At 47.4% G+C, this 21977-nt stretch overlaps 1 protein-coding gene across 2 annotated transcripts; it reads right to left on the reverse strand.

Moving 5' to 3' along the window:
- Positions 1-12689: 12689 nt before the first annotated feature.
- igsf5b (immunoglobulin superfamily, member 5b) lies at positions 12690-21843 on the reverse strand. Of its 2 annotated transcripts, XM_029172388.3 has the most exons (11): positions 21708-21843; positions 21396-21475; positions 19820-20134; positions 17659-17786; positions 17142-17307; positions 16747-16878; positions 15243-15267; positions 14852-14940; positions 14457-14524; positions 13316-13427; positions 12690-13201 (listed from the first exon to the last, which is right to left on the reverse strand). In XM_029172388.3, exons 2-10 carry the CDS (start codon positions 21442-21444, stop codon positions 13317-13319), a joined length of 1083 nt encoding a protein of 360 aa, XP_029028221.1. In that variant the 5' UTR covers positions 21445-21475; positions 21708-21843; the 3' UTR covers positions 12690-13201; position 13316. The 2 variants fall into 2 exon arrangements, with proteins under 2 accessions (XP_029028221.1, XP_029028222.1); XM_029172389.3 differs by having other exon boundaries at positions 12691-13427; positions 14457-14521.
- Between the last annotated feature and the right edge of the window lie 134 nt (positions 21844-21977).

The following is a 21977-nucleotide window of genomic DNA, read 5'->3' on the forward strand; positions in this document are numbered from 1 at the left end:
CTTCAAATATTCATGCGCTGTGTAAGCCCTTTTCATCATGATCAACCGAACGGCGCTTCCCTCCCCGCCCGGCGAGCAGCCGCACACAAATGCGAGCGATCAGTCATCGTGTCATCAATGGAAAGTGGGAAACATTGTTATTTCACATGTGCCATTGTTATCCCCACCTCGGTGGGCGCAGCAGCGCGTGGGTGTGCGTGCGCTTCACAACGAAAGCTCCGGAGAAAACCGTGTTCTGTCTAAATGGCTTTGAAACACGGGCGGTGTCTGATACAGTACTCAATAGCAATGAGCAACATGGTAGTTCATGCTGGAAAAAAGAATAGGGTTCATACAATGGAGTCCATGGAAACGTAATGTTTGGTGTATGAGCGCCTGTCATTCTTCTCACGTAGCGCAGGATTATTTATATCTGCTAATGATTTACTGTTGTATAATAAGCTAATTAGATTTCCTCTGGCGCGTTTCCCAACAACAGCACACTGAATTCATTGCACCAGAGAGCTCTTGTGTATTAACTTTGTAAGCTGCAAGAAAATGTGTCCTTGGTTTTTCATAAAAATGTGTGTTCAGGGTCTTGTTTAATCCATTTGCTTCAGTCATTTGCTCAGTTCTCCTCATTCCCATCGCCTTCAACATACTGAGTCAGCTGTTTTTTAGTTATCCTAAATCACCACATCTATTTGTAAAATGACACGCAATTACATATAAATTATACATAACGACATCAATCATCATCATCAAACACAAAAGCTAATCAAAAATGGAAACACTTTCTAATGAGGACTATGGAAGATTTGAATGATGTTTTGTTTCTAGACCTGCATCGGTTAAGACCCGGTGAAATCTTGATGGATCAAAAAATAGAAAAGTGATTACAAATCAAGTGTGACATCTGTGCTGCTGTGACCTGACCTGTATGTCTCTGGGTAACCGTTTGTAATCTGAAGTAGATTTGTACTGAAATGGCCTGGAGGACGTGGTTGTGCACAAAGAGTCCTAAGACTTTTTTTATTTTATTTCTTTTCCAGTTTAAGATAGTTGGAGGGAAGGAAGTTGATTTGTTTTGCCAAGTGCAGCAGATGGTGGTGGGGTTTTCGTGGAAGCTTATGAAGTAAGCAAGACACAGCACAATCTGTGGCGCCTGCACTGTAGAATTATGGCGGAGCTAATGTTGCGTTTCACGGTGTACAGGACTCCCACAGTACATTAACTGCGGGGATGTTAGGGAAGCTGGTCAGCTCACGGGAGGTAATGTCCCGCAGAGGAGAGGGGGGGCTCCACGGCCTCCTATGGAGATGTGGTGACTATTAATAAGCTTCAGTCTATTATTTGTACAGTGGCTGTGGTTTTGAGCTCACCTCATCACACGAGCTGACATTTGGGCTGAGATGACTGTGTCCCTGCAGCCTCCAGGCCAGCGGAGAGTAAAGTGAGGAGCAACAGCAACAATCAGAGTGGAGACAATGAGGATGCTACTGTAGAGGAGGGGGGGGGCATTTTACCCGGTGGGAACGATGCAGTGGATGCGGCGTCCGCATAGCATGCTGGGAAAACAGCTGGCCGCTCCTGATGTGAGCGCCGCTCGAGGGCGCGATCGGACGTTTAAGTCAGAGCGAGGGGCCGTGTGCTGTTTATATATGTGCTATAGGCCCTGTAGCATGGGGTGGGGGGGGTGAAGGGAAGTGGAGACTGGCAGCGTCTGGAAATAACCCCGGCAACTGTCATTTGGAGCAGCAGGACTCTGCAGCCTGGATTGATAACCGCGGCTCCGCAGTCGCACTCGCGCAGTCGCACTCGCGCAGTACATTATTCATGTGACATTTGAGCAAACACCTCAGGACACGCAGGACTTTCCATCATGGCAAAGTTTAATTGGACAAAACATTTGCTTTATGTGTTTTAAATGAAAGCTACTGATTGTGATTTGTTTCCTATGCTTCTTAACGTTTCATTCATTGTCCGTCACCCTTTAAGTCTTTGATCGTCTGCAGGTCCTGTTGTTTTTTTGCTGCGTCAGCACTTGATGCTGATGCTGCTGTAATTCCATCAGGGCTTTGACTCCTATTATTCTGAAGAGGAGCCTTTTTCTACTTTGTTGTGTGGATCCACCCCCTCCTGGAGGACGGCAAGGCATCTATTTTTAGTTGTGCGAGCCGAATACGAAATGCTCGCGTCCATGTAAATGTATGTTAAACAGCCCTTTTGTAGAAGTTTGCATAAATCCATCCAGGATCTGAGTTGTTTTGGTGTTTGCTTTGGATTTTCTCCAGTACACACAACAAGCCCAAGATGTCAAGACACCCAGCAAAGTTTGTGATCTTATATTGACTGGTTGCTCGACAAGGCCTGAGGCCAAGCTGCATCTGGTTTGTCTTACGGTATCTCATATCAGCAAAAAAAAGGCCTCTGACACCGCGTTGCCTGGCGTTTGTTGATCACGTTTCTCTGACGGCACTCATCCCCTCGGTCTCATCTTTATTAAAGCAAGCAGAAAGATGCGTTTCCACAACAGACGCTCTTCCATCTTTGATCTGGGAGGAAGCCGAGCCTCAGCCCTGTACTGCTCTGCACAGCAGCCTTTGACTGTTACACTGTCCCCAGCTGTAAAGTGAACTCGTGTCTCCGTCCTTTGACTCACTGGGTGCAGGTTCGTCTCGGTGGTGCATTCACGGCGCGCGTTGTTTGAACAACACGAGGTAAGTGACGCGTGATCCACGGCCTGCAGCAGGACGCAGGACTGCACGTGGGCCGGGAGGTGATTTGTCGTTATCGCCGCGTTCTTTCGGGGGCCGAGCTGTAATTGCCAGACGGCCGCCTGCAGTTAACCTCACCGCTGATGTGTATCGCTGGCACCGCGAAGGAGAACATGCCCATGGTTTCTATTACACACACAGATAAGACTTGGCCCCGTGCGCTGACAATAATCCATATCTTTTCACATTACCACTATCTGCAGCCAACAGCAGCTCTCCAATAGATGCAGCGCTTTGAATAGAGCCACCGGGACTGGAGCCGGTGTCGTATAAGTAAATCAGCCCGCGTCTGTCAAGTGTTTAATTGTGTGCAACTACCCAAGAGAAAATTGAGAGCCATGCGAGTAACAGCTTAGCTTCCGTGAAGAAAGAAGCAGTGACACATGTACTGGAGAGAAGTCTGTAAAGATCAGATGAGATGCTGCTCGGAGGAGGCCGAGCGAGAGGATCAAAGGCGCTTAGAAGGAGAGCAGCCGAGCGGTCGGAGGACACGCGGAGGTGCGGAGCTGCTCCGCGTGAGGAAATGCGTGGAGAGGGGAGATCTGACGGAGGGCGAGGAGAAGGCGACGGCGTCCACGGAGCGGAGCGGATTGAAGCCACGTGGACGATGAGGAGATGAAAAGGCCGCGTTACGTGGCCGAGATCCTGAGGATTTCAACCCAGTCAGCGCACGGTTGATTTGGGTTTAAAGGCGCAGGGCAACAGTGATGGAAGGTGTCAGTAAGTGTGTGTGTGTGTGTGTGTGTGCGTGCGTGCGTGCGTGCGTGCGTGCGTGCGTGCGTGCGTGCGTGCGTGCGTGTGTGTGTGTGTGTGTGCGTGTGTGCGTGCGTGTGTGCGTGCGTGTGTGTGCGTGTGTGCGCGTGTGTGTGCGTGTGTGTGTGTGTGTGTGTGTGTGTGTGTGTGTGTGTGTGTGTGTGTGTGCGTGCTCATTGAAGTTCTCTGCCCCAGTGCCAACCCTGAATGCGAACGCGGGACTCCATTCCTCTTGTTCTGTTCTTGGGCCCCGGGCCGTTCCCGCTCCGCCTCCATCCATCTTGTCTCCACACGTTGCGCTCCAGCCCCGTCCACTCTTGTAATTCCGGTCAGGGACGCTGAGATGTGTGAGCACAATGTTAAGTTGGAGCAACCCCCCCCACAGATTCCCACCAGGGTCAGTCAGTATAATCAGTTCCTCTGGTTCCCAATTAGCATGTTCCTAGCGTGCAGAGCAGCGCACCGGTTTCTTACTGAGCATCGCGTCCTCTAATATTAATGAGGAAGGAACCTCCAGTTCTAGCCTCATGAGTAAAGCCAAGTTAACCTCCTGCTCTCCACCTATCTACCTCCTCCGTGTCTGACTTTACCACTCGCCGCGTCACATGTGGCCAGCTGCAGGTCTGTGCGTCAGCCTTCACCACCTCGCTCACCAGCCGTGTGTCACCGGACCCCGGGGAAATTCCCCTTGTTTTCATGACTACGCCCGGCAACTCAATCTAATCCTGCGAGCTGGTGAGAGTGAGCCGCATAATGAAATCCCACGCAGGGAAAACCTGACGGCTCCCACGGCTCGGCTCGTCTTCGTGATCTGCAGCCATTGTCTCTCTCTCTCTCTCTCTCTCTCTCTCTCTCTCTCTCTCCCCTCTCCTTCGTCTTCATCCTTCAGACCCGCTCTCCCTCGTGGGTCGCCCGCCCCGTTTGGGTCCGAGCTCCTTCCCATCAGACTGCGCCGATCCATTTTTATAATAGGTGCTGGCTGCCGGGCACGCAGGGCCCCAGAGCCAATCAGCTTCCATTAACACACAGCTCGCTGCAGATAAAGTAGGCTACGGCTAATGAGATGCATGCTGTGTGTTTGTGACAAGAGGAAGAGGAGCGGCGTAACTAAATCACAGCTGGGACGAGTCGAGGACCGAGGCGCGCGCTGACATGAAGGATGGCACAGCGGTGCCGCGTTTAGGAACCAAAGGCGCCGGCTGTGTTTTCAGTGACTGCTGAATGGTTCAGAGGAGCGGTGCCGCAGTTTAACAATGGACTGTCTGACGGTGGGCGTCTTTAGCTGCAGAAGCCGTGTTTTTCAGTCATCTGTCAAAACCTGCTACACAGAGAAATCAACAAGTGCAAGAACTACTTTCTGTAAAATCACAAGTTGAACCTCCAGGAGATTAATGGACCCTGAAAATAAAAGATTACTCCTTCCTTGTCATGGATCCAGTATCGTTAACAAGTCTCTGTGTTATTTCCTGCTTTATTTTGGTTTACTTCCTGTTTAGTTCCTGGTCTGCTCTAGCTTTCTTCCGTTTTCTCTTTCGGGTTATTTGATTTCACCATCTGCATATTTTTGACCACTGGCTGTGACCCTGAGTTCTGCCTGCTGTTTTGGGTTTGTCTCTATTAAAACGTTCACTCAACTCCTGTCTTGAGCTTTGCATTTGGGTCCTACATCTCCTCGCTCCCGCTCAGTCCGTGACGTTCCTGTTCCGTCAGTCATGTCTAAAGCGTCTGGAGAGAAGTGTGACATCAGCTTTCCACCAACAACTTAATTCAGTGTAAAATGTTGAATTCGTCCTTTAAAATGGTCTAATATGCTTATGGCAGGTAAAACCAGTCCCGATTCTCAGTAAATATAATAACACACTCACATGTGTCTGCCTCTTCATCCTGTTCTCTTTCACTCGAGTAGACACACACACACACACACACACACACACACACACACACACACACACACACACACACACACACACACACACACTCGTGCCCGGTGGGGATCTCCAGCAGAGTAGCTCATTTCATGTCTTTCTCTCTGAACACTGCAGTTATTGTTGCTAATTACTAGGACTGTTGGCAGTTAAAGGAAAGTGATGATAGGTTGTCTACATGTCAGGCTCCAGTTGGACATTCGCCTGACAGGGAGAGGCGGGGGGAGGTTGGGGGTGGGGGGTAGTGGAGCCCACCAACCTGATGTCCTGACAGTAAATTCAGTTCTCCCCGTCTCCCTCTGGGGTCTGGATGCACTTCGTCTTGCCTTGTCTGCGGCCGTGATCAATACCAATTGTATTACCTCGTGGAGGGAGGCCAAGCCGATGTGCTGTGTCAGCACCAAAGCATAGAGGGATTGCTATGTGAATATTGGCAATAGTGCTGTTTATTCATATCAGACATAGTAACTGGATCCATCCAGCAAATTCCTCTCATCGTGCCCATCAGTGGTAAATTAAGGGTAAGTGGAAGATCCTTTTAATCCCGAGGCATTTTGTGAATCGTGTCGTTTTGTCCACTTTCTGCCTTGATGCTCAACCATAAGGCCTCTTCGACGACTCATCTTCTTCTTCGGGGTCTATTAGGCACCAGCAAACGCTGCTGGGATCCACCTGCATCCAGGTAAAGGGTGGTGACCTTCAACCCGACTGGAGGGTCTCTGCATCGCGCTCCTCGCCTGACTGCTACAGTAGCTGTAGTATTTGGAACAACGCTGATTCGACCTCCTTTCTGTCTGTATTAACCACACAACGTGTTTCTAAACATGTCCACAGATTAAAAATTCAAACCCTGGTGTGCGTTTGCAGTTCTCACCTCTGGCTGCGGCCCACTCCTCGGCTACTTAAAAAAAATCCCGCAGTTCAGTAGTTGGCACAAAGCGAGACGGAGTGAGGCGTTAGTGGCTTTTACCAGAGGCGAAGGCAGAGGTTAGCGCCATGCTCATCGTCATCATGCGCAGGAATCGCATAACAATATGGAGGTGAGCTTCGAGTCGCTTCAGAGAGCTGTGAACTGCACAAAAAACGAATAAATTCCACTTAAACGCAGTTTGATGTCAGGAACTCCCTTCGCGGGCGCGTTCACTGCTTTTCAACGCAGCTGTTCCATTAGGCTAAAGCGCTTTTATTACCTTGAGATGATGCACACAAGCGGCCAGCAGGTCCGTAAAACCGCTGGCATTAACTTCTCTGCAGGACGCTGGTACCTGCAGGCGAAGGTGTCGCGTGGAGTCAGGCGACACGCGGCGCTAAACGAGCGGTGGCTTTGTCCCAGCGCAGCTTTTGTGCTGCTCGGAGACAGAAAGGCTGGCAAATCAGCTGGCTCAGCGGTCCCCGGAGGGAGGAGGAGGCTCGACTTGACTTTCATTTTCTCAGCAGAAAGGGAGCTAAATCAAGACGTTGAGGAGCGTGCGCGAGGCCAGTCCACGGCGGGAGGCGAGCAGTCGTTTCGCTCCGTCCTTGGCTCAGGTGATAAAGCAAGAAAAAGCCATAGATTCTCCCATTAACTGAACAATGATGTATTTGAGAGCAGAGCTCAGTCCTGAAAGAGAACAAGTCCACTCAGCAGCCTTGATGAGTCAGTGTCTAATTACTCTACAGCCACAAGACCTTGGTTCCCCCCAAGCGCCCAGTGACATTATTGGAAACTGGTCCTGCGATCGCTTCACCTTGTTTTACTTTATGGGACATGAAATTGCAAAACGGAGAAAAGCAAAACCCTCGGACTCTGGGAGAACTTCCAGGTGGTTAGTGATGCTCTACCAGCGCTCATTATTATCCCTCCTCCACTGCCCCCTGGAACGTAATGAGCGATTAAGTGACAGTTAAATGACGGCTGATCCTGTAGAAGGTCGCCGGCAAAACAGCAGGAGAATTAACCGCACGCTGCACTGTGGGATCCCCGTGACCTCCAGGAGCTCGTCTGCCGGTGCAGCGGTTCCTCCTGGTGCAGGATAATACCTGGCCCCATATGGCCAGACTGCATCAACAGCCCCCGGAGGACGAGAGCGCCCTGGCCGTTATTTATGGGAGCAGCTAAGGTTTCCAGAAGCTCAGTGATGATCCAGGTCCAGGTGGAGCTCCCTCAGGACTCCACCCGCTGACTCATCATCGCTTTCCAGGCACACACTTCTGAGTCACATCATAAGCTGATGTGATAGATATTTATATATAGTTATATAAATAAAGATATTTAATGCCAGTGGATTTTTTAACCACTATTTGTCATGTGGCTCTTCTGGCAAGTCTTTACATGTAATTTTTTATTTAATTCTGGTAATTGTGATTTTCTTTAGGTTTTTTTTTTTTAGTTATAGTTTTTAAACCTGACTTCCAATAGTTTGTTTTGAAAGTGCACTTTCTAGATTTGTAAACTGTCCTTCATAAGCATCCTATGGCTCTAAAACAAAGTTGATGAGCATCCTAGAAGTGTTTCTCTTTTTGTTTATGAAAGCCTCCACGAAACCTTTCCTCTAATCAACCTCTACCTCGTTGCGCATTTTCACTTTTACTTTTATCCTACAGCCTTACTGACCTTGTAGTGGGACACTTCCCAAATCCAACTGTAAGTATCACTGATACTTATCACTACCATTATCAATAATGTGTGAATATGGAAATTGTGGTGATCTATGTCATGACTTTTATTAAGTAGTATGGGATATGTATAACAATGCACATGTGTATGTATATGATATGTATATGTTTGTATGAGTATGTGCACATACCTTAACACTATTATTGGTATTAGTATTAATCTCCAAGGTTAACCACAGTCCAACAGTTGTTTAGTTATGAATGTGTTAGTCTAAGGTACATCCCTGCTTCTTATTTATTTTGCTCCAATTGTTTACTTAACAGATTTGCTTGGTTTCAGCAGCTGGTTGCACCCCTTACCCCCCCATCCCCCCACCCTCCCGCATACACACCATAAAGCAGAACCGACTTAACCTGTCCACCAACACAGCAACATCCCACATATTTTGGATTAGCTAAATAAACCATTAAATAAACCATAAATCAAGAAGAGTATATATATATTATATATACTCCTCTTGTTAAAGCAAAGCTGTCCATCACAATATGGCACTCAGCGTAAGATATGCTGCTTGTTAAACTGCTGGACAGAACAAAAAAAAAAATCCAGATCGACTCAATCATCGTGCGGGATCTTGGTGGTGATGCGGGAAATGAAGGCCATTTTATTATATGAGAGACTTCACCTCAGGCTCAGATCCACCCACACTGCATCAGTCATATACCTAAAATAGTAGAAGGAAAAAAAATTGATATTGTGCTCTACACACAAGAATTAAAGCAACACGAGGACAAAATGAAATTGTAAATTCCTAAGAATTAAATCCATTGCAGCAGGAAAGTCACCTGCATCACAAGGGATTCAAATTAGAGTAAAGTAGCATCTGCATTAAGAATATGAGGAGAGTTTTCCGCGTTTTCTCCCGAATTGCAAGGTCAGGTGAAAAAGCGCAGAATGGAGTTGGTCTTGTAAGAGGCTTTGGGTTCATCACAACATGTTGGAACAGCTTAGTTCACTGCAATATTTTATCATCTAGCGCAGCCGGTATTTCAGGATGATCGCCTTACGCCCTCTGCCTGGACACAACATCCCAAAATTCCACATTTCCACAATCCATTGATAATTTGGAAATATTTGAAAATGTCCCAAAACGTAAAGCTTTGCATGAAGGTCTTTTTTTCTCTTTGAGGTGCCTCTGTGAAGCAAAATATCTGAGAGATACTTCACATGGAAGACAACTTGAAGCCAGATCACATCATGTTCAAGAGACATTTTGCTGATAACTTGTGTCTACAAATCTGTTAAATGATCATATCATGTCTGAACTTCTATAGGACATTAGGGGGCAATTGAGGAGCTCTGTCTTTTTAGGGTGAGTGGACTGAAACCCCCCTAATCAATGGCAGCAGTGCGTCAAACGCATTTGCTACAAACTCTTAGTTTGGAGGGTTTCATTGTGAGACTGGTGTTTCTAAACCCAGATGATTTCTCACTCTACCAGCTTTGACACTTCGCACCTGTTTGCCAAGCTGTTGCTTGAGGGGGGTGAAGTGTCTTCATTGTGTCCCATGTTTCTGCCCGTGAGCTGCCTAAAAGCCAGATCCTTAAATAATTTCATCCCTGGAAAAAAAGCCTTTTCAACAACAAAACTTTTTTTTTCTGGCATTGGACGTTGGACACTGGTGGCTGCAGCCGCCCTGCGCCCGCTGCCCTGCCTGCAACCACCTGTTAATGAGCTGGAGGGGCGTCGTGCGCATGCAGACAAGCGGCTCTGTTATCTTCTATCTAATTTTCACCTTTGTAAACGCCGTCCTCTGAACGGCTCTTGAATGTGCACCGTGGTGATTAGCCTGTAAAATCGCCTGCTGACTCGCGGTGAATGTCTAATAAAGAGCGGCCTTTGCTAACAAGGTTATGTCAAGGATGTTAGCGCCAGTTAGCGGTAATGGCGCTGGACGCGTGACACAACGACACAGTTGCTTTTGAAAAGTTTTACATTAGCAGCAGCTCTGAAAAGTGCTGGCTTTTAATAATGAGAGGGTGTTAAGTTATTTGCAGACGTGCTGCAGAAGTGCTGGCCCTCGAGAGACTAAGCGCCACTTCATTGCACCCTGACCGGTGCCAGAAGAGGCCATTTAATTCAAATCAATGAGCGTGGGCTTTGACGCGACACCGGGGTCTTTTGTGCATATCTAAAGATGAATTTGAGCTGTTGAATTCCCCAGATCTCTATCTGATGGCGCGTCTCCGAGACAAGCTGGACCACCATAGCCCTGTGGAGTCAGCCTACTGTATGTACAGTACAGTGCTGGAAAGAAACCCGGGATTGTTATTTTCCTTCATTAATCATGAACAATATGCGGTTCTAGCGTTACACAGGGTTTTTACATGTATAATTAAAGTGTCTTTCCAGGCTAACTTGTTTAAATTAGTGAAACGCCACCTGTTTCCCAGCCTGTGTGATGTGTTTTGCACTTGACTGAGGCCACGTTGCCTGGATAACCAGCAGCTGCATCATGTGTAGTGAGACGGTATCAGATACAAATACTCAACACAGGAGTACCCACAACTATGACCACTGCAGTTTCTGACCTCACATTTCTCTTTGTAGGGCTGCCGAAGATCTTGCTTCAGTGGGGTTGTCACTGAGTGGGTAGAATCCAGTACAACTATGAAGTTTCTAGTGGTTGAACTGCACTGGAAAGGCAAGAATGTTTTACTTCATGGACACTGTTCTTTAAACAACTCTTAGAAAAAAGCTAGAGACATGCAAAGGAACTATAAAAAAAGGCCACTGAAAACATGCTGTTGGCTCTAAAAATGCGGAAAATTGCCAGACTTTCCCATCTGCCTTCCAAATATTGGAACACAAATAGGAGGCATTACTGCTCCGTGGAACAGATCTTTGTAATCGCGTGGCTTCGGTGTCTTTGCTTTGATCAGCCGCTTCTCTTCCCACAGCAGCGTAGTGACCCGGCACTAATGGACTATAACAACAGGAAGTGGAAAGTAAAATATAACAAGCCACTGGAGACGCAGAGTTGTGCTCCAGAGAGCCATTAGCCAAAGTTTCCATTTATTTATCCGTATGCCAAAAGGAGTGCAGCGGCTTCTTGCTAATTGCCAGCAGAAGACTGTGGCGGTAGCCCGGGAGCGGCGCCCTGTCAGCGGACCTCTCCCACCGTCTCCGAAGGCTCCGTTTCCAGCTCGTTGTCCCTCCGCGATGCATGCATGCTAACACTACGACGAACGAGGTAGCGCTAGCATAGACATCCGCTAGCCACGGCGGCCCTCGGTACTCAGCCGCAAGGGGGGGGCTCCTTCTCCTCGGAGTGAGACGGAGAGTCAAGGTCAAAGTTAGTTACCAAGGGTGAGAATGAAGTGTTCTCCTCTGCGAGGAGGTTGAGATGCATTCAAACCTCCCATTTTGTAAGTGTAACCGACACCCATGCAGCTCCCTAAGTAAGCCCCAGGGACGGGGAAGGTTAAGCTGAAAAGCGAAACACCAAAGCAGGTCATGTAATAGGCCTCTCATTTTGCATTTGTCTTTGTCAGGCCCTGTGGAGGAAACCTAATTTATTTAATAGCCTTCCTCCGCGATGCCAGGCGTTTGGTCTGAGAAAACAGAAGGCAGCAGCTATGAAAGCATAGCGGGAGTGAGAGAGAGAGAGAGAGAGAGAGAGAGAGAGAGAGAGAGAGAGAGAGAGAGAGAGAGAGAGAGAGAGAGAGAGAGAGAGAGAGAGAGAGAGGGAGCGAGGACAAACACTTTTGTCACATTCGCTGGTGAGATGTGATTTCCAAAGTGCAGATCTGTGTCGGCCATCTGGTGATGGAGAAGAGCGGCAAAGTGTGTCAGGGTGCTATTTTCAATAATGCAAGCGCGCATGCTGTCGCCGCGTGAGCGACAGCAACACCGGAGATTCTAGTCAATGCGCGTTCATTCTATAAGCGCTGATATAATTCACGCCTCGTCCGTCTGGTTCCTTCTCCATTGTCAGTGGCGCTGGTGTAGACGTTCATCAAGCCCGTTTGGCGGCTTGGTTCCCCGTCTCATTGTGACGTAGCGTTCTCACACCCTGTAGTAGCACCTTAGTGCATGAGCACATGTCCAACAATAATTCTCCCATCGAATTAATAATCGTGGTGGAAAAAAGTTTAAATTTGATTTGCTATTATCATGTTTGCAGCTAGTTCATTGTTCCTCTAACATATTTTTTCAGCTTTTCCGATTTGTCATGTTTGAAAGAAAACTGTTTTGAACCAACTGCACCCTCAGCGGTTCCTGAGCGAGGATCCTCCCATGTTCCGTCTTCTCCTGACCTTCCGCTGCCTTGTTAACTATATGTTCCTCATTACGGGAGCGAAGGATCCGCACAGCGGAGCCGGCTGCAGATGAATGCGTTCAGTGGGGTTTGCATGAGCTTCGGATGCTTTGCCATTCACAATTGGGCTCGCAGTCATATTCAGCTAATCAAGGTCGCCAGTGGAGATAAATCAACTCTAAAGCATGAAAGGTCCAGTCAGAATGTGCGCTGGCCTTCAGTGGAATGAAAGCACATTTCCTGTTCAACACAACATGAGTCGCTGATTGCCTGCTTTGGCATTTCTTTTTAAGGCCTGCACAGTCTGCAAGCCATGACAAATGATGCATAAACACAGTCCCACATATTACATTATCCCACTGGTACAGATTTTTAATTCTGACATATTGAAACAGCCACAATGATATTTGTCAATAACGTTTTCGTTTTTATTCAAATTCATTTCCTCCCAGACACCCGCTATAGGTGCTGGAGTCATATTCTTAATAATACAAGCTGTGCTAATGAAGCCATAGAGTCTGTGGCAGATTGATGGGCCTCCATCTGCACCACTCGACTCTTTACTATTATGAAATGCAAATGTTATGTCACCCACTTCACGCGGAGATAAATCTGTGCATTACTACACACACCCTCACCACCGCATCGCTCTCAGCGCGGCACCAGTCACATCGTGTTAATTTACACCCCGGCCTTTGCCACTGATGCCGTCGCTCCTAGTCGTTCCTTTCACATGACTGGAAAATGATGAATACACCTGTCCGTCCATTCATCATCCTGACCTCTCCCCTTACGTAGCGCACGCTGCCGCTGGGCGAGAGGCAGGGTACACGCCGGGAACGGCTGCCACTGCATCACAGAGCCGACAAGTAAAGACAGTATTAGTGACCTGAGCTAAGGCTGACCGTGCAAACTGACCCCATTAGGTGAATAAAGAGGCCACATAGCATTAATACACTCAACATCACACTGTGGTGATCCTCCGGGTGGTCTTGGGGGTCTCCTCTGCCAAACACACCCGGGCTTGGCTTTCGCCGACCACAGACTGGCCCCTGGAGCACGCGACATCAGGGACCTGGAGAGTAGAAGACGATATAGCGGAGAAGTTACTGCAGAAGCGTAGGTGGAAAAGAGCTCCACGCTGACAGTCCTGTCCAATAGCTTAATGCAAACTATGATGACTGATCCTTTACAGGCTTCTAAGTACAAAGCATGCTAAATATATGAAATATTACTTTGATGTAAACAGTTTTAACTGAATTACTTTTTTGTACAAACCCAACAGTTACCATGGAAACAAATAGGGGTTCCTTTTATAGAACAGCTTCAGCTTTCCTGTGTAGCCAGTAAACAGTGATGTTTTACTGAGCTGTGCTACACTTTACACTGGAGCATATGTAGAGAGTCTGCACTGAATTGCATTGCATTGAAAAGCACAATGACACCAGAGGTGACATTAAATTAAAGTTGAGCTATGGCGAAGCAGAGTGTTTACGTTCCTGGAGATACACGGTTGTATCTGAGTGGCTACCAAATGAAACCGTCACATTTACAAGATGCTGATGGGTGGAGGAGGAGGAGCGTTTCCAGCAGCAGTTTGTCTTCAGTATCTCCAGGCAAATTAATCCAAAGCACACAGACCTATAGCTGGGCCATTACCTCTAAGATTCAGGTTCAGCTGAGGTCACAGGAGGCAGTAACTGTAAACCCGTTCCTCCTTAGTATTCAAGAGGTCATTTATCAGGCGATCAATACAACATATTATCTAAGATCAATGTGACAAGAAAGGCAATGTCCTCAAAGGTGCAGTTATCTCATCAGTAGTGACAGGCTGGAGTCACGTTAGAACAATGATGCTATTTACAGATTTACCCAAACTTGACCAGGGAGCATTATTTCACATGTGCTCTGTGCCGTAATGAATCAAATGAATCATCTGATTGGAGACCAGCTGACTTTCCCTGCACTCGTGACCAGAGGAGGCAGCAGCAGAAGCTCCAGCTGCAAAATGCCGGACTGCATTATTCAGCTCCAGTCTCTCTCTCTCTCTCTCTCTCTCTCTCTCTCTCTCTCTCTCTCTCTCTCTCTCTTCTTTCTAGCTTACCTGGTGAAAGCTGACAGAGTCCATTTGGCTACGGCTTCCCCTGCTTAGTTCACTGCTAACTGCATCTGCTGGGCGAAAAACAGCAACATAAACCATAAGGTCTGACCTTCAGGAACCCTCTGACCACCTACAGCCCACTTTGGACCAACACAGAACCTCAGTAAATTACACTAGGAGAACCAAGAAGAATTGTAGTTCTTGACTGCTCCGCTGGTTGTGATGTTGCATGTATGACTTGGCCTTTTTCTAGTGTTACAGTATTAATTATAAACTATATTATTGTTTAATATATTGTTATATTATGAAATGACCTTGTAACATTTACTACATATCCTGCAGCTTAGTGACCTTTTTGCAGCCTACTGTACAACATGTGGTCTATGTGGATCTCTCACCTGTGTGATTCTCACCAGAGAATCCCAGGTTGACCTTCCCCCTTGTTGTCTCAGCCACTGGGATTCTCCCGCTCACTGGTTGGCCGACCCTTAAAAGTCCCAGTAAATAGTCCAATAAGATTGAAAACTTTATCTGAGATGCAGAGGTGACGTCTTCCAGACGGAGCTGGAGCAGTGACAAATATTAAATATCATTTGACTGATTAAAGTCAAGATACTCAACCATGCTTTCCAGTTTAGAACATTTCTTTTTTAAGCAATTATAAACTCTTCTTCATTCCAGGAACTCAAATGTCACTTCAGCTTAAATCACCACATTTGATCTTGAAGTTTTTGTTAAGTGGAAGAAAACCCAAGATCCCATGAAGCTAAAAGCATTTTGAACTCTTACCTTGCTGCCTCCCGTGGACCTGCCTCTGAAAGGGGAACAGGACATCATGTATCAGCCGCTGACTTTATTGTTCTCACCGCTTTGACCACACAACCTCTCTCGCTGCTTCTAAACCAACTCCAGAGCCGTGAATGCTGTTTATTGGTTTGGGCTCCTGCATTTACATCTTAGCCTCCCGTCAGTCTGCAGGTCAGGCGCGATGGCTGAGCTGAGACTTAATTCACGGGTGTCTTTGCCAAAGGTCCTCCTGGCCACAAAGACACAGCGATGCAGATGGTGTTTGCCCCAAGAGAGACGTAAAGCGCGTTTTTTACAGGGACAGTAAAATTGCCGTTGTCATTAGATTTTAAAACACCTGCTGTCATGTTGACCAAAGTCTTTAAGGTGACTATATTAGATCCTCCTAGCAGTCACAAAGCACGGATTACTTCCCATTGAGGTGGATTACTCCATAAAAAGCTCAGTGCCTTGGGAGCGTGCCAGAGCCTCCGACCCGAAACTCATCCTCAGGAAGTTCATTAAACTTCTTGCCCTGAGGCGTTCTCTTAACGGGGAAGCGGTGACAGCATGAGACTCTAGGAGGCGTCAGGCGCTCGCGGGATGTGAAGAACAGAAAGGTCACACCTGTTTTATGATAATCCCTCCGTGGCCATAGCTTGCACTGGTCCAGAGTCGGTCGCGGGGATTAGCATGGCTTCTGAACGTGTGACTGAGGGCTAACTTTTGTTATCGCGCGCAAACAGGCCTCGTCTGCCTCCTCGTGCCGCGGTAACGGTCCCCACGGAGACGACGCTCCGGGAGCGGCTCCGCCACGTCCCACTCTGTGCAGAGCTTCTGCAGCATCCCAGCGTTTTCCCCCAGCTACCGGAAGCGCCTGGCTCTGTGTTAGGAGCGCTGACAAGTGGTCCGGACTCACAAATATCCTGGTTTGGGTCGTGAGCCCCCGAATGACTTGCTGTAAAACTGTCCAACTAACTGAGTTTATAGAGCTAGAGGGCTGTGAAGAAAGACCCACAACTGGCTCAGTCGCCTTTAAAAGCTCACATTTATTCTTTTTGATGTAAAAGTTCAACAATTTGGGAATTACATCCAGTGGTTCTTGGTAATAACATTAATTCAGCTGAAAAGGTCAAAACCTGTATACAATAATAAGCTACTTTCCTGTTGGGCTTTTTTGCTTTCAAATCCTATAATGTTGATTAACTTGTTGTCAATAGTTACTGTGTCCTGTGTGACTTTTCCAGTTGCTTTTAAGGTTCAAACCAGCAGCCCTGCAGTCACAGACGGACCTCCCCTACCTGCGTTGTCTCGCTGACAACTAATTTTCTGTCAGAAAATATATAGTGTGCCCTTGGTGAAGGCCAGAACAGGGCAGAGCCCAGTCGCAGCATGCAACCACCCATCTTCTTCATTACACTTTAATCACAGTTTCTTTTCTGGAGAAGCGGTGGGGGGGTGTTTCTCACCTACAGTAGAGCAATTTAAGAAAGGGAAAAGTGCCTACTTGCTTCTCGCCTGCGCCTGTAACAGAGGACGGTGACGATGCAGAGCAGGAGGAGCAGCAGAAGAGCAGCGAGGGAGGATGTGACCACCAGCGGGACCGTGCACGCGTCTTCTTCCTCCATCACCTCTGCGACTGAGGGGAGAAGGTCAGATTTGCAGACGTGGCGCAGAAAGCTGTGTTTAATTTCCCATTTTGATGTGCAGTGACTTGCAAATGCTACAACTACTAGAAAAGGATCATTACTAAGATAATAACGAAGGGTGGGGGCTCTGCAAGGCTCCACTTTAATAGCTCTGATGCACACGCTTCAATAATAACCCAGTGATGATTCACAGGAGAGCTAAATGAGGCACTGGGCCGGAGAATGCGTGCTGCTGGCGAGGCGGCGGTCTCACCCACTGTGAGGCGGACGGAGCTCCTCAGCGGCGAGGGGAGCGCAGACACAGACGCCAGGCAGCCCACGAGGGCGCTCCTCGCCGCCGTCACGCTGAGGCCGCTGGTCACGGTGAAGAAGCTCGGTCGGGAAGCTGCGCTGCTGGCGTTGTAGTGACCCCCGCTCACCTCCACGCCGCCGCCCCCCCACAGAGAGTGTACTGTTATTCACACTCAATTCTACTAATAGGAGATGTTTACATTTTAGTTACCTCAGTCCAATTAACCAGAGGTGACCCCAGTATTATCTCACTTCCTGCGTCTATTAGTATTTTTCTTATCCCCAATAGTTATGAGTCACTTTTCAGAATATGATCATACTGTTAAGTCCAATTCACTCTCACTGAGCTCTATGATTTATTCTCAGCAAAAATGTTTGACTCAATCAAAAAACTACTGGCTGCTGAAATCCTGTTTTAAATGAATAATGAGCAGTCGGGTGTTTTTTGTGATGAGCACGTCCAGCGGTGGTGCACTTACCTCTTTGTCATTCACCTGCCACTGCAGCGTGGGCTCAGGGAACCAGCCTGTTGCTTCACATTCAAACTCCACTGACTGTCCTTTAAAAGCCACCTTGTCGCCCCCGGAGATTTCCACGCTGCCCTTTTCTGCAATTATAAAATACGTCGATTCATAACAGTGGGTGTCAATTGTTCTGATCTGAGTAACTGAGTGATCAGTGACTCTGCAAACTTCAGCACTTTAAGTTTCCTTTGTGAGCCCTAGTTTGACCTCCACAACCCGCTCACTTACTAAAGATGGATTTCATTCTTCCTGTGTGATTGATCAAGTTCTCAGAGTTCCCTGACACATGCGTCTCTTCTTTTCCCATTTATCTGCTTCCTGGCCAGAAAAATAAGCCACTTAAGATCCAGAGAGATACCGGAGCTGATGTGTCGCCTTCTATTTGGTGCTATTTAGGCTTCATAAACATCAGACCACCCATTTCTTATAAAGCCTCAAATGAAAGTCGACTCCAGCTCCTCAGTGAATCCCGGCCCCAGCGAAGGCAGGCTGGCAGCCAACCAGCAGCCTCATCTGCCCTGAGTGATCCAGGGCTCAGGGCAATCATGGCTGATTGATACATCTGAATGGAAAAAGGACCAGATCAGCACTGCCTCCCAAACGCTCTAATCTGGGCGATCCCTGGAATCAGGTTTTATGCGGCTTGTTAATCACTGTAAGGACGCTTTTGGACTGTTGGGGCAGATTATGCGAGAGCCCAACGATCCAGCTGCAAGAAGCCACAGCTTAGCGAATATGTCTCTGTGCAGGATTGTGTTGGTGCACATGCAATTTTTAATGCATACAGAATTTCATTTGTTGACGTAGAATAAGTCTCCTTTCATGCTGCCCCTCTCTTCACTGTGGGTCCTGCTGGTCCTCTGCAGCACATGCAACCGTATTGATTTGCTTGAGCTTGCAGTGAAAGCGAGCAGACGCGTGCGGCCATATTTACATCATCTTCATTCCGGACAATTAAAGCGGGGAGTGTGACTGATGGGATACACAGCCGACCAGCCCCGTCTGGATTGATGGCTCCTTTCCAACAGTATATTTGATGCTGGACTGCACAAATCACAGGCATAGTTGCTGACTGCTAACTCGCCGTGCCAGGATGCACGATTAATTCAGAGGCTGTGTCAGGCCATAGTGATCCTCCGCATCGAAGCAGGAGGGCCTGATTCACCATACACTACTGTTAATGACTGAATATGTCAGCGGGGATTTGTGGCACGCGCTGCAATGGGGCTCCTCCTCATAATATATTGGAAGCGATGGGCCATTGGTTTTGTTTCTTCCTCACTTTTTGCAGAGGAGATGTTTTGGCGCTGCTTTTTATTTAGCTGATGTTTAGGTTTAGATTGGTCCCACTGTAGATGCAAATGAGCTGAGCGATAAGGTCAAGAAAAAGCACGGGTCCAAGCAAACCCTGAATTAACAAGTCGTAAAGAGGTCAATATTTTCCCAGGACTGTCAGCTATTAGGGAACTAGAAATATAACAGTGGCCAAGTTTGGATGAACAGAAAGTCCTTGCAACTTTCTCTTATGATGCATAACAGTGATAATGTTTGATCATTAATATGCATAAAGATCAATGACCCTCAACCCTCCTTCACCGCTGACTTGATCCTTCATTCAGGACAGGAGGGTGGTTTTGTAGCAGCCTGTGTATCTGGTCTGACTTGTTTTACCCGCTCTTTCGATCAATTCCCATCCTTGGCTCTTCCATTTCTGTCATTAAAAGTCATCATGAAGGCCTTCAAACATGCCTTGACAACTGAGCTCCGTCGCACAGGCCCAAATAATTTGATGATGTCATCAATCAGCCAGCATCACGTTCACCTACAATACGTAAAGTCTCTCCCTTAAAGTCCTCACGTCCAACGAAAAACAAATGCGCACATTGATTTTGTGTGTGAGTCACTGCAGTTGAACAGGATCAAACAGCCGCACAACTGCTTTGCTTAGTCCTGAAATTCAGCTCTTCTTTGTCTTGTCAAGGTTAAATCCAGTGTTCCCGCTCTCTGTTGCGCCGCGATGCTTTTCAACAGACTCGCCATCTGCTCGGTCGGCATGAAAACCTCCCCCGACTCTCTCCCCCGCACACGTATGCTGTACACATATACGTACACACACCTTGCACAAAGAGGGCGGCCGTTTTCCTCTCTATGCCTTGGAGGTCACAGGTCACCTGCCCCTGGTTGTGCCACTGCGTGCTCCTCAGGACAAACACCCAGCCGCCCCCCTGCGACGCGGGGCCTCTCTCCGCCGTCACGTTGGGGTTGGTGGCGGGCAGGACGCCGTGCATATTGGAGATGGTGAGCGTTGCAGTGCCATTCAGGAGCCACACCATCACGGTCCACTCGCTGCTGGAGGGACTGCAGGTAAAACGGGCCTCCTCCCCTCGAAGGACGCTCAGTGTCTCGGGCAACAGGGTCATCTGAGCGGCAGCTGCCAAAAGTCCATAGAGAATCACACGTAAAAAACACTGTGTGGGAAAATCTACAGCACTTGACCATCTACTGTACGACTCTCTTCACTGCTGTTGAGTGTCAGTGAATGCTGGGTGTGATTGATAACACTGTCATGTGTGTTTGATAGATATGAAGCTACAACAAGCAGAGAAAACAGCGGCTCACTCAAAGCAAAAGAATCTGCAAGACCCATTAAAATACACTTTTTGTTCAACAAAAGCAAAAACCAACAAGTAGCTGGAAGAAGAATTGTCCTCTGACTTTTTATCCCAAGTTTTGATTTTGTGTAAAGTTCTGTGCATCATGTCAACGTGATGATACATGACGACGGCTGGTCTCCGTCTTTCACATAATGTGAACAATCACTCAGGAGAAGACAAGTACACAGAAACATTAAGGCTGCTAAAATTAGCAGCTATACAAGAAACTACAGCACAATTTAACCATTTACATCAGCTAAAAATAAGAGAAGCTGTCTATAAAAAAAAAACACACAATCACCATTAAAGGCCAGTTTAAATCACTTTAGTTTAATCTGGTGTTATTTATGTCACTTATTATGAGGGAAAAGTGAGAGTCAGTGGAAGAACAGAAAAGTACAATCACAGTAGCAATAGCAAAGTACAGTTCAGTAGCAGCTTTATCTGATTAATATAAGACTGTGATTGTCCAAAAGGCAAAGTCAACTTTAAGTGTGAAGGAATCTGGCTCCTTCTACTGCGTAAACAGTGAAAGTTAGGATCTACCCTTCAGTTCCTCTACGAGCATCAGCCGCCACAGCAGTCGGGTAGTTTGTGGTTTTAATAGCAGTATGAACATCATCACTGACGTATAACCTGTTTGTGGTTATTTAGCTTTACCTACTTCATCATAAATGATGCATCCTTTTAGGAAATTAGGTCTGAGATGTATGTAGGCCAGACTATACGGCTAATTCTTTCCATTGCAATCAGAGAATGGGAGACTAATGAGCATAATTTGTGCATGGTCCTTTTGGGACCGTGAGCCAGTGACTCTGAAGTCCCCTGACCGCTGACAACATCTCAGTGTTAACTAGATAGGCAGCCACTTTGACTCAAAATAATTATGAAGTGCAGATAGATCATTAGTCCCCTAATTAGATCATCTGTGGGTTTCATTTGAAGCGCGGCGCCAGCGAACGGGGCCGTTAATATCAACGCATTCCAGCGCAGTTCTCAGTCAAACAAGCTGCTGTTTGCTTTGATCTGAACTCTCACCTTGAATCCTGCTTGACAGGAGCAGCAGCAAGAGAGGAACCACGGCCATGTTCAGTGTTCAGTTCAATTCATGGCTCAACCTAAAACAAAGAAGGATTCAGCAGTTTTAAATGGTTTGAAGGAGCTTGAAAGAGTCATTTCATCACCTGATACCTTCGATTGTTACTAACAGCAATACTACACATCCACAATCAGAGGATACAACAATGGCAGGCCAGCGTGCAATGTTTAGAAAATCAAAACACCAGTACAACCAGTAGAGCCTCACTGGTTGGATGAACTTGATAAATCTGGAGCATTCATCTGACTCACCTCAGTCCGGTGTCTCTTCAGGGGGAGTCACACACACCCGACTGATGAAGTGATACTGTACTGCTTCTTATGCTCTCCCAGGACTGTGCCGTTAAATATTACCCAACTCAGTGGAAACTTTGCTCCGTGCAAATGTAAACACCGTGTGACACACACACTGCAAACACTGGCTGCTGCGGGTCCCCGGCTCCCAGGGGCCGTGCAGCTCGGCCCCTCCCTCTTCTCGTGAATGCATTTAAACACACTGTGACCTGTCCGTGTGATTTGGCA

Source organism: Betta splendens, chromosome 13, assembly GCF_900634795.4.
Source record: "Betta splendens chromosome 13, fBetSpl5.4, whole genome shotgun sequence".
Classification (NCBI taxonomy): domain Eukaryota; kingdom Metazoa; phylum Chordata; class Actinopteri; order Anabantiformes; family Osphronemidae; genus Betta; species Betta splendens.